Source organism: Rattus norvegicus, chromosome 20 (genome assembly GCF_036323735.1).
Source record: "Rattus norvegicus strain BN/NHsdMcwi chromosome 20, GRCr8, whole genome shotgun sequence".
Classification (NCBI taxonomy): domain Eukaryota; kingdom Metazoa; phylum Chordata; class Mammalia; order Rodentia; family Muridae; genus Rattus; species Rattus norvegicus.
The window spans coordinates 20,535,153-20,551,184 of NC_086038.1; the positions used below are offsets into that span (position 1 = coordinate 20,535,153).

Here is a 16,032-nt window from a genome sequence, read left to right on the forward strand (position 1 = left end):
TTTGGAAAGAAATGTAAAATACAATACCTGACAACACCCTTAGAAATAAAATCAGGAAATGAGGGATTCAAGGAAGGGTTGCCACTTCTCTCCTTGATGTGCTCCAAGAGAATAAATTAAGTATGAGGGAGAATTGATGCAGGGTATGTCCTTGTGGCTTGTGACTCACAGGCAGGGGAATTCCTGGCTTGATAACCTAAAAGCTGGGTAACCTCAAAGGCTTTTGGGGGTCACAGGCTCTGCCTAGGATTCCATGCAAATGTTCAACCATGAAGGACACCAAGTTGCCCGGATGTTGAGCTTCCTAATACCTGACTGTGATTTTCCCTCTAAAGCTAACTGTCCATTCATCCCTACCAGGTCAGCCCAGAAGGAGAACCCCAGAGAACATGCTAGAAAATGTCTTCACGAATCAAGTCCTTTAATTACTACACAGGTTTTAATTATGTGACTTAGATTACACTCAAGTACCTTTGATCATTAACAAAAAGTCTGATAGAAGTACTATTTTTTAATCCAAACATTTGATCCACATATGGTTAAAGGAACACAGTTCAACAAGTTAGAAAAAGAATACAATCTACTTTCAAATGAAATTCTGCCATTTAAAAAGTCAAAGATGGGGGCTGGCCGATGGCTCAGTGGATAAAGACGCTTGCCACTAAACACAGGAATTGGGTTCCATTGGAAGGACCCACTTGATAGAAGGAGAGAACTGAGAGAACTGACTCCCGCAGGTTGTCACCTGGCTTCCTTTGTGGTCGGAGACACATACAGCTAATACGTAAACAAATAAATAACGTTTTAAAAAGAAAAAAAAAGTCCATTTAAAAAAAACTCAAAAGTGCTATTTTCACCCAGGGTTGATGAGATACACAATGTATAACAACAGTGTTCGTGGAACTGTTATTAACAATAACAAAGTAGTTAACACACGTTTTGGGCTGGATAGATGATGGTACAGACGTTACGAGAACTTGCTCTTCCCGCAGGAGTTCTTTCGCAGCCATACTGAGAGAGGCTCACCTGTGATTCGGTTCCACGAGGTCCAAGGACCTCTTCTGGCCTCCATGGGCGCACATGTTTGCATGCATGTACATGCACGCACATACACATACACACACAGAGAGAGAGAGAGAGAGAGAGAGAGAGAGAGAGAGAGAGAGAGAAAGAGAGAGAGAAATATCTCGATAAAAAATTTAAAATAGAAATGCTTTTTCCTTTTGGTTTTTCAAGACAGGGTTTCTTAGTGTAGCTATCCTGGAACTCAGTCCATAGAGCAGGCTGGCCTCGAACTCAGAGATCTGCCTGCCTCTGCCTCCCTGCCACTGAGACTAAAGGGAAGCACCCCCCCCCCCCGCCTGTCTAGAAATGCTATTGAAACATAACAGGGCGGAGAAGACAACTGCCAGAATGCAAATGGTCATTAATTGCACCTTAACTGCTACCCACCAACTCCCTCTTGAGTGTATCCGTGAGTTCTGGAAAGTTCTGGTCAGGAGATACAATTCACCACAAGAAGCACACCTGTACCTACCCCCCCGCCCCCGCATCTGCTGCATCTCTAACATGGCTGCCCCTGCTGAGTTGTACAGGCGATTGCATTTAAATGGCCACTGAATACAAACTCCACCAAATGCCCCTATAATTTCATTTTGAACTGAATTAATTAACTTCACAGTAGGTCTGAGGTACCTGAAAGGAAGACTGGCCAGCATGGCCTGCCTACCTTGCACTGGTGGTCTCTAAGCTCCTACTGATTTTTAATGAACAGTGCTAGGTGAGGGACATTTTCTCCTAAAAGGCAGGGACAAATATTGGTAAGGAATGTATAGTTTTCCACACACGTAGCCATATCTGTTTAAAAGTTGTTTATGGAGTGGTGAGATCCATGTTTGGTGTTTTGGTGGATTTTACCTTGAGATGTGCGTATTTATGTTTAAAAGGGTGTTCTTCCTCTTCGAAAGATGTCAAAATAAGGAAACTTATTTTATAATTTGTGTAATTTATAGCACAGACCTTGAGATGTAGATGCAACTGCCCAAGACGTTATCTTTGCATCCTCGAAAGCACCATAATTAAGTTCCTCCAATTATAATGTTATCAAGATCTGATAGCAAAGAAACGAATCGGAAGGACACACACGAAGCTGCCGCACCTCTTCTATCACGTGATGCATCCCTCCACCAGTCAGTATCTCAGCACTTTTAAGTTGTGACGGAATGAGAGAAGAGGAGGAAGGAAGGTGGGAAGAGTTAGGAGGGAGGAGTAAAAGAGAGGACAGCTTCTCTTTTGTTGTGTAGGGCGAGTGTGGCCTAGTATTTGATGAGCAGAGTGGTACAGAGGGGGACCTCCTTTAACTGGTGGGGATTGGGCAGAATTTCACCCACCAAGAAGGAAGGAGGCTGATTTCAGACATGGTTCAAAGCTGCCTGCTAAGAACACAACTCCTTCAGAATGTTTCCAGGAAGAGACACAGGCACAGGCACAGGCACAGGCACAGGCACAGGCACAGGCACAGGCACAGGCACACACGCATGCATGCACGCACGCACACACCTTAAATTCTTCCAGCTGTAATTTGTACAAGAAATCGGAAGGCTTGAATAGAGGAACGCAGCAAGTGAGGGGCACAGGGGCTCGAGGTAGGGGCACTTGGGTGCCAGGGATCAGAAACAATTTTGCCAGCAGCACTTTCTAACTTAGACAAACAAACAAAAAAGAGGTTCCATCAACAGTTCATAAGAATTGTTGAAGATGTCGCCAAGGGCTAACAGAGGCATTTTTTAAGCAATAAAACAACGTACTTTGATGTATTGAAAGGGCAATTACTGGGGCTGGAGAGCTGGCTGAGCGGCTAAGAGACTGCTCTTCCAGAGGTGCTGAGTTCAAGTCCCAGTACCCACATGGTAGGATCTGATGCCCTCTTCTGGTGTGTCTGAAGACAGCCACAGTGTACTCATATACATAAAATAAGTATAAAAAGAAAGCAAAGAAATGGTAATTACCACCAAAACTTCCCAGACCCTTTCAGTTAGATTAAAACAAAAACAAAACCACACCCATCTATTCTTCGGGTTTCCATGGGCGTAGGAGTCTCGACCTTCACAAGGGCTGTGTGTCACTGGACCCGGGTTCCCCTTTTTACTGGGGGTTCCTGGGCAAGCAACAGACAGACGAACTATTCCCCTCTGCTATCTAAAAACGGTGAATGGTTGGTCCCATCAATACCTCGGTTGGCCATTTTACGTGGGCGTAGTTCCCATCCAGATTGACAGAACTCATTCCTTCAGCGTGATGGATTATGGTACCCGTTAGGGCGTGGGAGGTCCTGGACTTTTCAGAACTGGTGCAAATACCCTCTGGGAAGTTTGCTTGGAAATTCTGATGACATTTTAAAACTGTTCCGCTACTCTTGTTTACAAAAGGGGTTATTATAAAAAGTGGATTTTTCTTTTTGTCCGTTTAAGATATTCATCCTCTTGCTATTTATCCCCCCATTCAATTTATAATCCTGTTTGGGTCACTGTGATTAGTTGCTATGGAAATTACCTCCTATGGAAATGACGCCAATGTGATTACTGAATGAATATCAGTAACACAATATCAGACAATATCAATAACAGACATCAGTCCTTACTCAAAAAAAAAAAAAAAAAGGAAAATCTAATTAAAAAATTGAAAAAGGATTAATTCTGAAGATTACTGCGGTCAACCTTCCTGATAATTTTTTGAATCTGCCATCTGCTTTTAAAGTATTAAGTAAAAATTTAAGGCATTAGTCAGCGACTTGTCTCCCTGAATTCCAGAGGCCACAAACGGAGATTAGCATCCTATGGCAAGCAGGACGAAGGGGGACATTTCACATCCACTTCACTCCCTAAGAAGGGTGGGCCTCACTGCAAGCGGTGAAGTCAACAGGATTTCAGGGCTCATCAAAGAAATGACTTTGAATAGCAGATTACAAATTCCCTTTAAAGATAAAGGGTTTAATATTCGAAAATGTATCCCAGGAATTTAAAAAGGTCAACCCTATAGATCATTGAGTTAAACAACAGAGGGGAGGGATCCAGAGGACTGTTAGATGAGAATCCCAGAAAGCTGACCGGACACATTTCCTTGGGTGGATTCTGTAATTTGTGGTTTGAGTAAAACCTTTGAAGCACTCCGTTAAGTATTAAAGTTCTCACAATGAGAATGTGGCTTGTATTGAAGACATTTTACCCCCCCCCCAAAAAAAAATCAATGCTTTTAATGCCTGCTGCCTGTCCACTGCCTGCTACAAAATTAGGAATAAATTAACCCTTCCAACGAGTAAGATATTGTCTAGAAATTTCCTCTTTTGTTCCGTGGGGAGAAACCATTGATATTCTGGAAAGGAGAAGTAAAGGGGAAATCCAATTCTCTATTTAAAGGTGCTTTTCTGTATCTAACCACTTATTAATGGCTTCCGGAAACTGCTCTGGTCTTTACCTCTACAATTATCTAACATTACACTCACAATGCCTCTGACCGAGCCTTACAGCTGGATTTACACAGTACAGGCTTCCTACACTTGTGCTTGGAGCCACGATCGAGGGTCCAGAATGTCTCTGATGGATTTCTGCCTTGGAGCTGGCACTGGCTTCCCGTCCAAACTGGTTTTAGCATCTGTGGGCCCGCTGTCCTCTGAACTGCTTTTCCTGGTGGGGAGAAGTTTGCGAGGGGCAGCCACCGGTTTCTGGAGGTGATGCGTAGGCGGTGACAGTCTGCGATCTGAAGATGGGGCCCCAGAGACACCGACCTGGGCTTCGCTGTCCTTGGACTGACCCATGCTACCTTGTGTCTTTACACTGAAGGGAGGCTGATCCATAGGAGGGAGGGGAGCACGTCTCTTTTTCCTTTTCCCATCCGGTGCTGGTTTGCCTGCTGGGGACAAGACTTTCTTCTGGATGACCATCTCATGGCTGCCATCAAACACTGAGGCCCACGGGGGTGTTGTGGATTCCTCCTCCCGACCAATGAGGAACTGTCCATTGGTCTCTCCGATTTTTTTTTGTATTATGTCCGTCACGCTTTCGAGTTTCACAGGTGAATCAATGCCTGTAATAATTTTAAGAAGAGACTTTATGGGGGAAAAAAAATCCAATGACCATATGTACTTTATCCAAATAAGATCTTTTTTTTTTTTTCTTTGGTCCTTTTTTTTTCGGAGCTGGGGACCGAACCCAGGGCCTTGCGCTTCCTAGGTAAGCGCTCTACCACTGAGCTAAATCCCCAGCCCCCAAATAAGATCTTATTTTCCAAATCAATATTCTACCTATAGTGACCATTAAAAACTTGGGAGCAGGATGTATAATAAAAACACTGATTTATAAAAGTAAGCCTATCAAAAGAGTCCCCAAGCAAGGCTCTCATTATCATACTTATACATTAGACATCATATATTCAACATATGCAGTATAGGGGAAATGCATAGCATTCACACACACACAGTACTGGTGGACAGACACATCCTAGCGCTTCTTGAACTCTTAGCTTAACTGTTTATTATGCGGTAACTTTTCCTAGACTCAAACTCTTCCTTTGCCTACTAGGAAGCTCCCTATGTAAAAGGGGATGGGGGTAAGGAGCCAGCAGGTTTCCCTACAGACCTTGACCTTTCTGCTGAGGATAAAAGACAAAAGGAAAAGCAAACAGACAAAATCCTCCAACACCCCAGGGCAGGAGTCCCAAACCCTCGCACTAACTTCGGTGTTAAGGATGCTGGGTAAAATTTCCCTTGAGAAAAGTAAGAAAACGGAGACCAATGTTTCCTGCTTCGTGTCTCTGATGTTTTAAAGGAATCTAAGACTGTGAATGCACACACTTACACATGCGCGTGCACACAGCCTTGCAAGTGTATTGGCAGATAGAGTCCAGCACTACTGTCCGGATGTGCTTGATCCCAGCACTATGGGGGAGGCCACCCCACAGGATTAACACCTTTCAAGGGGTGGGAAAGTGAAACAGAAACTCTAGAAAGACCAATGTTTGAATTAGACTTAACTAGTTATTTCTGACCAGAGGTGAATGCTTCCTTCATTAATATTTCCCTATTGGTCATACAAACAGACAAACAACAGCAAAAGCCACTTGATAAAACAGAGAACACCAACTGAACGTGATTACATCTTAGAGTCTGCATGTCCATACTTTCTGAGTCCCATGAGCTGAGGACTTTATTCTTTAAAGCCTGGAGGTTTTTTTTTTTTTTTTTTTTGGCTTAATCATGAGCATTCAAACTATGAAAAATACACGCTCATTAATTTTGTATTAATTCATCTATTAAACATGAGCTCCTCAGTCTATAATCATAGCCTCTCTTTCTCTCCTTTTTTTTTTTTTTAAATTCAATTTGACTGTGCCCTGAGAATTTTTAGTATTTTAATGTCAATAAGCGGCTGGGGTGTGGACGAGGTTGCCTTTCGGTCACTCTATGGCTCGGAAGCGGCAAGCCCCGCCCACTTACTCATATCGTGATACACTGAAGTCGCCTCCTTTGCCAGGAACAAAGGTGGTTTCCGTGGTGACATAATCTCAATTCTCATAAGTTCTTCACAACAATGCTTCCAGTGGCCTAAGAGAGAAAGGAAGGGGCAGGTTAGTTTGAAAGATAAATGTGAGGCTATATATTTCATTTTCTCCCAATATCAGTCCTTTGTGCGCGTGCGTGCCCGCATGTGTATAGGTGTGTGTTAGAAAATTAACAGTTTATCAATAAAGCCAAGCTTTCAAGAAGCCCACATAAAAACCCAGTACAATCCAGTTTCCAAAGCCGACTCTGCATGGGTGATTCATTTAAAAACCAACCAAACAAACGAGAAACCAGTTCTGGGTAGACATCGAGATCCTGAGGTCAGCCGGTACCTCACCACATGAAACCATCAACAATCACATTAAATTTCATATTCACATCGAAAGGAGAGTACACAGCTTTTCTTTTCCACTGTAGAGAAAGACATCCAGTGTTTCAGATGTTTGAAAGGCAAATCCTCACTGAAATCCAGCTGTCAGACCGAGGAAGAAATACAGAATCCAAGTCCTCAGACATCTTTGAGTTCAGTTTCCAATTGAGAAATGAGAATTGTTTAATAGTCATCGCTGTTTTACTTACTCAAACCTTGAGGTTTTGGGACTCAGTTCTCCTCTACAGCTAAAAAAAGATAGGCATTTGCTGAGTTCCCGAGACACAACACCATGTGTCTATCCAGTGACATCATAGAAAGCACGCAGGCCCGCATCACTAGAAAAGTGGGGACGACACATCAGACACCTTCTAAGGTTAACACTTCCTTCCCTTGTTTCAGCGGTCTGAATACACATATTTGATCTGTCCAACATGCTAGTTTTCCGTGGCTTAGGAATTTGAAAGACATTTTGTGTTTATTACATATTCATTTTGTAGTCGTGGCGCACTGCGATAAATGCCTGCATTTTGAATCCATTACCATAACTAGTTAAGACACATCAAAAGCCTTTCAGGGCATTTTATTATGATGCTGATTACCACACGGCAAACCAACAGGAAGTAAGGCCCCAGGACACAGCTGTAGAGGTTCCTCTCAGGGTCTGAATCCACAAGCTGGAACTGGCACCCCCCCACCCCCTTTATTTTAGATAAATATGTAAGAGCTTTTTTTTTTTTTTTTTTTTTTTGCCTTCTTTGTTGCGGTTGGGGAAACATAGTATTTAATGAAAAAAATGATGCTTCGTTCTAACTGGGCCAGTATTTCTCCTTTGGGCTCCAGGACGTACCATGCTGGGAAGAGATGATTTCTGCACGGGGGATCTTAAGATAAAGTGCTACATGGCTGCACTAGAAACAGGATATTAGCCATGCCAGGTGGGGAACACAACCCTGCATCGTCCACGTGCTCCTGATGCCAGAGGCGATTATACAGTTGAAACATTCTGCAGTGACTAGGTCTGTTTACACAGAAATACATGACAGCTAATACGCTAATGCGAGGCTGGTATCAGGTACGATCTACTGTGTTCACATAACCTGCTCAATATTAAAGATGTTTCCCACGATGCTGCCTTATTAGACACACGTGTATGCATGCAAGTGTGTGTGTGAGTGTGTCTGTGTGTGTGTGTGTGCATGCAAGTGTGTGCATGTGAGTGTGTGAGTGTGTGTGTGAGTGTATGTGTGTGTCTGTGTGTGTGTCTGTGTGTGTGAGTGTGTGAGTGTGTGTGTATGAGAGTGTGTGTGAGTGTGTGTGTGAGAGTATGTGTGACAGTGTGTGCGAGTGTGTGAGTGTGTGTGTGAGTGTGTATGTGAGAGTGTGTGTGAGTGTATGTGTGAGTGTGTGTGTATGAGAGTGTGTGTGAGTGTGTGTGAGAGTATGTGTGACAGTGTGTGTGTGAGTGTGTATGTGAGAGTGTGTGTGTGTGAGTGTGTGTGTGCATGTAATCACATTCATGCTATGGCACTACTGTGGGCACAGGGGGCAGCCTACAGAAGTTGGTCCTCTCCTTCCTCCACAGGGCCCCTCGGAACGGAACTGAGGTTTTCAGGCTTGTGAGCGTTGCTACCTGCTAGCATCCTAGTGCCTCTGTCACGATATTTACTTATTGTCCGTGTTCCCTATCACAATGACGTCTCACGCTAAGCTATTCGCGTAACTCAGCATTTGTAGTAAATATTTGGGGGGAAACCTATAATGATCCAAGTTTGTTCAAACATGCTCTCTTTGCGCTATCCTTCCTAGCCACTGGCTATAATAGAGAACAGGGGCCACACCTCCTGTATAAGCTCGCAAACAGGAAGGCAGCATCCCCTTTGCCCCGACCCTCCAGACCACGGCGATGACGGCTAAGCACACCTATGTTTAATAACACTTTCTCATGAATTCTTATTCGCTTACTCTCCCAGGCTTCCCTTTATAAGTTGGGCTGAAATTAAGTACTGAAATTTGACCCAAATATTAAATTATTCTTATGTTATTCCATTCTTGCTATCTTCTTCTACTTTGTACTACACACCGTACTTCAACCACGATGAGGAAGGCACGCTTGTTGATAAGAAAATTAGAATGAGGTGGCTCAGTGGAAATAGGCTCAATGCTGAACCCACACGGAGGAAGAAGAGGGCTGACTTCCATAGGCTGGGCTCTGACCTGCACACATGTGCTGTATTATATACATTCCACACACAGGCACACATGCACACGCACACACACATACACATTCACACACACATGCACACACACACACCAGACACACTTACACATATACCCCTTCACACAGACACAAACAGATGGGCACACACACACACACACACACACACCAGACACACTTACACATATATCCATTCACACAGACACAAACAGATGGACATACACTGACACACAGACATACACACATACACCAGAAACACACATATGCCCCTTCACACAGACACAAACAGATGGACACACACACATACCAGACAGACAGACACACTTACACATATACCTAGATGCACACATACACACAGATACAGAGACACACATAGAGAGGCACAAACTGACTGTTAATTTAAAAATGACAAAAACGTTAAGAAAATGATAGTACTACATATAATGTAATGGAATGGTTTAGGTTATATATATATATATACATATACATATATATATATATATATAATGATAGTACTACATATAATGTAATGGTTCAGGTAGTATAAAGACTTCCATCTGTGCTTCGTTGACATACAAAGTATAAAATGTAGGAGGAGCTGCATTCTAAAGATGGCAGACTGGCACAACTTGGTTAGAAAAAAGGGTTTAGCTTCAAAGTGACATACATGAGAAGTTACCTAGAAATGGGTCCTCCTCTGGTCCCACTGGTACTAGAATGTTCTGGACTAGTGCTTTAATTGCTACCTTCTCTGTTATTATGCCCACATAAAGCATATACTGCCAAGAATCATTTCTTAAAATAAGTGGCTTTTTGGAAGTCAGACTGTCTGAATCAGAGAGCCTAGGAAAGCAGTCAAGATTCGAACTGCAATCAGCAAAAGAGAGGAGGCTCTTGACTAGGCCTACGCAGTGCCATTTGTAATCCCAGAGGACTCAAGGGCAAGGCTAGCCTGAGCTACATGTCTTTATTACATCACCACTCCTGCATGCCTACCAAGTCAGCACTTGGGAAGCTGGGGCAGGAGCCAGGACATAGTGAGTCTCAGAGAAACAACGTAATAGAACACAGGCTGGTTCTGAGGTCACTCCTGCCTACATGGTCACAGCAACTTAAGCTAACCTAAACCTGGAGAAGAACCTAGACTGTGCCTCAGGATGGTGCTTGAGGAAAGCACCTCAAAGGACTCCCCTAGTTCAATGACACAAACCACAGGCCTCTCTGTGTCTCCCTTTCCTCATTTTGGCATAGAGTCGAGTAATTTACCTCCCTCAAGAGAGGCAAGCCATCTCCACACTCAGTGCCTGTCCTTGCCCACTTCCCAACCTCCATCCCGCCGTCCACTGCACATCAGAGCAGGCCTGGGACCTGCAGGATAGCAGCAGGTGCCACCTCTTTACAGCGTCCGTAAATCACTGTTGCTTGCAAGTGACTCGACGGCATGAGCCTGTATCGTTCTGTCGACGTGAAATCCTGGCTGACTCTTAACACGAGGCTTAGCTGGCTCAGAAGCAGCCGTCACCAACAGTCCCATTTCCAAAGCAAAATCACAGACAATGAATGCATAGGTTGCTCTGTGTATCGCTGTGGCCAAGAATCTACCGGTGAGCAAGGCTCCCACGAAAGGAGGAGGAAACCTGAGATCCTTACGCATTTTCTGCACGGAGCCAGGCTGTGTTACTGAGATGGGGACAGACATTCAAGGGGCTAAAACTCATCTCTGCAGGAAGCACAAGATGGTATCATAGCAGCCCTGCAGTTAGAAGAAGGTTACTAAAAAACGAGACTCCTCGGAGATGATCATTATCTGGAACAGGTTCGTGGTACTCGGCCATGGCTTTCAGGAAATTTAAATGAGAAAAATCCCCACTGTAAGTTCTTTATTTTAGAATTTGGATGGCTGTGTCTGGCCTTCCAGGTCACATGAACACACTGCTTGAGAACGCAAATATCTACTTACTGAGATCAAAGCGGTGCTGCCGGAAAGCGTCCATCCATTCTTGAAAGTCTCCTAGGCCGTCAGCCGCAAAGATGTGACTCACTGCTCGCCCAGCAGCCGTGGTGAGGACGGAGAAGCAGTGCATTTTCTTTGAATCCTTTTCCATGGCCTGGATCCTGGTTTCCTAAAAATTAGGATAAAATTGGTGGTTTCTAAGAAAAGAGTTCGGAAATGATCAAAACGACCTTTTACTGCTCAGCTACTGCATTTATCCAACTGGGTAATCTTACCGTTGATGGTTTGAAATTTAAAATATGTCACTTGAAGGATTTTCAGCATTCAAACTCCAATCTAGAATGTCTTCAAGAAACATTTTTCTTTTCGTTAAGAGAGTTTTGGGTATACTGTACACATATATATGATAAGTTCAAAATTATATGTTCTTGGGACATAGCTGCCATCAGGATCCTGGTTTCCTGCCTCTTAAATACATCTTAGAATTGTGGTAAAGCAAGTGCAGCATGCCATTGCTTTAGTGTGGTTAGATATCAACTACATTTGCAACCGCCGTAAAACTGAATCAGTCAAGTCTGTTCCCTTTTTACTCAAATAGTCATACATATTACAGTGTTATTGGTTGAAGTGGTAGAAATGTTACAGTCTTTTATTTAAACCAACAAACAGGTTTCCATCAATAACATTCATTTCATATGTCACATTCACTCGTAATGCTCACAGGTCAAGATCTGGGTGAATTGTAGAAGTCCAATGTTCAAGCCATTCCTTGGAGAATGAACGAAACAGTATACCACAGGAGCCATGGTCTCAGCCCTGTTAGAAATCTCAGCGCCTTTCTGAGTGGTACCAGATAAGGCAATGCCGTGACATTCATGGTGCTGGAAGGCAGAGGCCAGTCCCCAAGTCACAGACGGCTAAGTAGTAATAGCAAGGACAGGTGGCTTAGACTGAAGGATGTTGGAGGAATGGCATCTGGGACAGAAGGTTCGTTTCCCAACATCCAAGGGCAGCACTGTCCCAAGGAAACACAGTGGGATCCACAGAGGCCATTTATACATTTTTAGAAACGTATTTAAAAAGTAAAAACTGGTTTTAAATTGGAAATAAAAACATTTAAATAGTTAAACTTTAATGGTGTACCTTATTGTATTTGATATAAAAATAGGGAACGTACTCTTCAAAGGAGCACAACTCAACTCTAGCCTGTGCCACTTAGACACCTGGCGCTCCGGAAGGTCCCTGTGAGTACAGTCCAGTTTACAGGGAGGAGGCAGTTACCCTTTCTGCAGTGCAGAATGCGATGGCCTGTAGCTACTGACGCCGATTAGGAGTGGGGAGAAAGTGACAGCCCACACCTACACACACTTGCAACAACTGTGTTGTGAGTTTCAGGGAAGTGGTGGGGTTGGAAGGAAAACTTTATTCCCTGAAGAATGGGTAAATCCTATCAGTACTGTATAGGGAATTATTTTCTATAGGATTTAATTCTTCCAGAATCCATGGGAACACATCTGCTGCAGAAAGCAGCTGTGTGTCTTTGAACTTCCAGAATATTAAAAACGTCAGGACTGGCAGTCATCTTGGGATGGGTCTGACTGCTGGTTACAGGGAAGTCAGTGAGTGTAGACAGCCTCTAGACTGCAGTGTGACATAGGGTCAACACAGTGATTTTATAGTGACAAGGTCTTTGTACATCCCTACCTGCAGGCAACAAACTGTGAATTAAGTAATCACTGTGAGTTAAGTAATCATATATACAACATTAAAAAAAGCTAAAAGACTGCCTTTAAAGCTGCAACCAACCAATTAGCCAACCACTGACTATTCACTAACTAACCAACAACTGACCAACACCCAACCAATCAAGCACCAACCAACAAGAACCAATCATATAACCAGTCAATTTCCTACCCAACCAATCAACCACCAACCACCAACCAATCAACTACCTAAATAATCAACCACCAAACAACTACCCAATCATCCAACCAACCAATCAACTACCCAATCATCTAACTAACCAATCAACTACCCAACAATCATCCAACCAACCAATCAACTAACCAACAATCATCCAACCAACCAATCAACCAAACACCAACAACCGACCCATCTCTTTTAAAACATGGTTTTATTACCAACTTCAGAGGATAATATAGTTATAGAAAAATCTTCAGGATGCTGCTCTTATCCTAACTGAAGGTTGAATTCAAGTGGGAGAGGGGGCTTAGATAAATATTTTGAGCATCTGACTATTTCTACCTAATTTCCCTTCAACACGAATTCCTGATTACTCCTGTAGATGGGATTAAATAGATTCAACTAAGTAAAGAAAATGGGATTCTTTGCACATAAGTGTTTACACATTCAACAAGGTATTGTTTCTAATGAAGTGACTTGAATGAGGAAGCAGACCATTTATATCCTAAGTAAATCCAAGTCAACAGTGTAGATGAACATAACATCCTCCATTAACTACAGGACCCATAGGCATTGTTACAGGTTTTAAACATCCCAAGGTAGGGTTTTTGTTTGTTTTGAGAGAGGATCTCACTACGCAGATCTGGCTGGCCTGAACTCACTATGTAGACCAGGCTGGGTATGAACTGAGAGATCTGCCTTTCTCTGTCTCATGAGGAATGGCATATGTCAAATACTCTTGCTTGTTCGTTTGCTTTTTGTAATAAGTGAAAATGAAATGCAGAATTTAGATTAAATTATACCTTATCACCCAAATAATCTAACTAATGGGGAATATTTGTACTTAAACACTGTCTGTCAAAGAAAGATTAGCACAAGTGTGGCTTGTCATCTATTGGAGTTCACCCAAGCTGCTTGTGGCACTGGTGACATCAAAACAGGCTCACCTCTATCCTCCTCAAAGATGAAGTCATGAGAAAAGAGCGGGATAAATTTTGGAACCTATATTCTATGACTCACAGCAAGGACAGATACTCGATGTCTCCCCTCAAAAGACACAAAAGTGAACAGTCTGGAAATGACCCGGTCACGGCATTTGTTGTATCTCAAGGACCACTTAGTATCTAGCACCAGGAAGTGGCTGCACGGTTTGGAATAAAAGAATGAGACCGCAGGACCAGCCTCTAACCCAAGCGCATCGCTCACAGACATTCCAAGAAGAGAAGCAGATGATGGGACCCAGGTTCCTGCTTTACTCTTTCTACCGTCCAAAAAGTGTTTGGTTTGAGAGCACTAAGCATGCGCGGTCCTTGCAGTCTCTGAGGACGCTTTCTACGCAGCTCTTCCGGGTTGTGACGGACTTGGGATTACGCTGATGGGCAGCTTGCTCTGACTTTGCTTCTCAGGATGTCCCTGTGCACAGCGGCGGAGTAAGAAGGAAGAGCTCCCTGAAAAGGCCACGAGGGCTCAACTCTGCAGCAAAGACACACTCTGAGGTCGTGGGGAAGTTTCCTTTTGGCTTCTATCACCTTGAATTAAAATGTGTTCCACCCTTTCCAGACAAGCCTACTGCCGCACCCAGATTTATGATCCTCTTTAAGCACCTTTCCTAAAAAAAAAAAAAAAAAAAAAAAAAAAACCAAACAAAAAAACCACTCTGGGGGAAATGCTTGGGTCACCATGGGCGAGGATGATTCTCAAGTCTGCGGTCCCACCGGAAATTGAAGACTGCAGATTCCGCTCAAGAATACCGCCTGAAGGACTCTGTTAGTCCCCGGGACAACATAAGCATCAGTAAGAAAAAACAGAGGAGAGGGCTACATTGTGCCTGGCCCTTGAATTCTAAACGCATAACAATTATAAACTATCTCAATGGCCACTTTTGAAGGATGTTAGTTGTTTCGGTCACATATACTCAAACTCACCCTCAGACAGGTACATACATACACGCATGCGCACGCACGCAGCTCATCCTGCTGCCTCCGAGCAGTGTCTTAGAGATAACCTAGCAGTAGACACAGGTTGCTAAGATATTGACAGCTTACAGATGGCAGGAAAAGACCTTAAGCAGCACCACAGATGGGTGCCAAAAGGAGCCACAGGCTCAATGTAGTTTACCCCTCTGCATACAGACACGTGTTTTCAAAATATACTCCTGCTCCATACCAACCCCAATCACCATCCCAAAACCTCAGAGACACAAACAGAGGAATTGAGATTATGGGAAACTCCGTAAGATGAATGATTGTTTCTTCTCTTCAATAAATAAACTATGTTGGTGGTGTGTTGGGGAGGGGAGGTGGGAAACAGCAAGGAAAGCCATTCAAAAACTCCAGCTAATTCAAGTAAGGTCCTCGATCTGGAATCAGACCCAAATGGTTACAGAATCCCTTCTACTGGGAAATGGGAGCACTATCTGAATTATTATTATTATTATTATTATTATTATTAACTACATATGACTAAATGTATATAAAATATATTTTTTCATTATACAACTGGGAAATACACAAGTAAAATCTTTAGTATTGTACGGGAGAACAGAATGCTTGAGAGGGGCTCAATTACACTGTTCTGTACTATCTTGAAAATTTAAAAATAAAATGTTGTTAGAAAGTCTCTTTCTTGCCTCTAAGTTGTCTGTGCTACAGGCGACATTTCCTTCCTTCCTTCCTTCCTTCCTTCCTTCCTTCCTTCCTTCCTTCCTTCCTTCCTTCCTTCCAATATGTCACAAAGACAAGTCTCAAGCCCAGTTGATTGAGAATGAAAAGAGCGGTGCTTAAAACTGACACCACCGGGGTTGGGGATTTAGCTCAGTGGTAGAGCGCTTGCCTAGGAAGCGCAAGGCCCTGGGTTCGATCCCCAGCTCCGAAAAAAAGAACCAAAAAAAAAAAAAAAAAAAAAAAAACCGACACCACCGCTGACATCAGCGCTGACACGGGTCTGGCGACGGAGCATGCGCACATCCACAGGCCATGGAGGGGATGTCTGAACTGTATAACGCAGTCATC

General features: G+C 43.3%; 1 protein-coding gene across 5 annotated transcripts in view; it reads right to left on the bottom strand.

The window, feature by feature from the left end:
- Nucleotides 1–400: 400 nt before the first annotated feature.
- Nucleotides 401–16,032, bottom strand: part of Rtkn2 (rhotekin 2) — a 73,311-nt gene continuing 57,679 nt past the window's right edge. For all 5 annotated transcript variants that reach the window (XM_006256367.5, NM_001107625.2, XM_039098751.2 and 2 more), the window contains 3 exon segments: nt 11,105–11,267; nt 6,491–6,598; nt 401–5,082 (listed from right to left, as the gene is read on the bottom strand). In XM_006256367.5, the coding sequence (XP_006256429.1) occupies nt 4,550–5,082; nt 6,491–6,598; nt 11,105–11,267 (804 nt within the window). In that variant the 3' untranslated portion in view covers nt 401–4,549.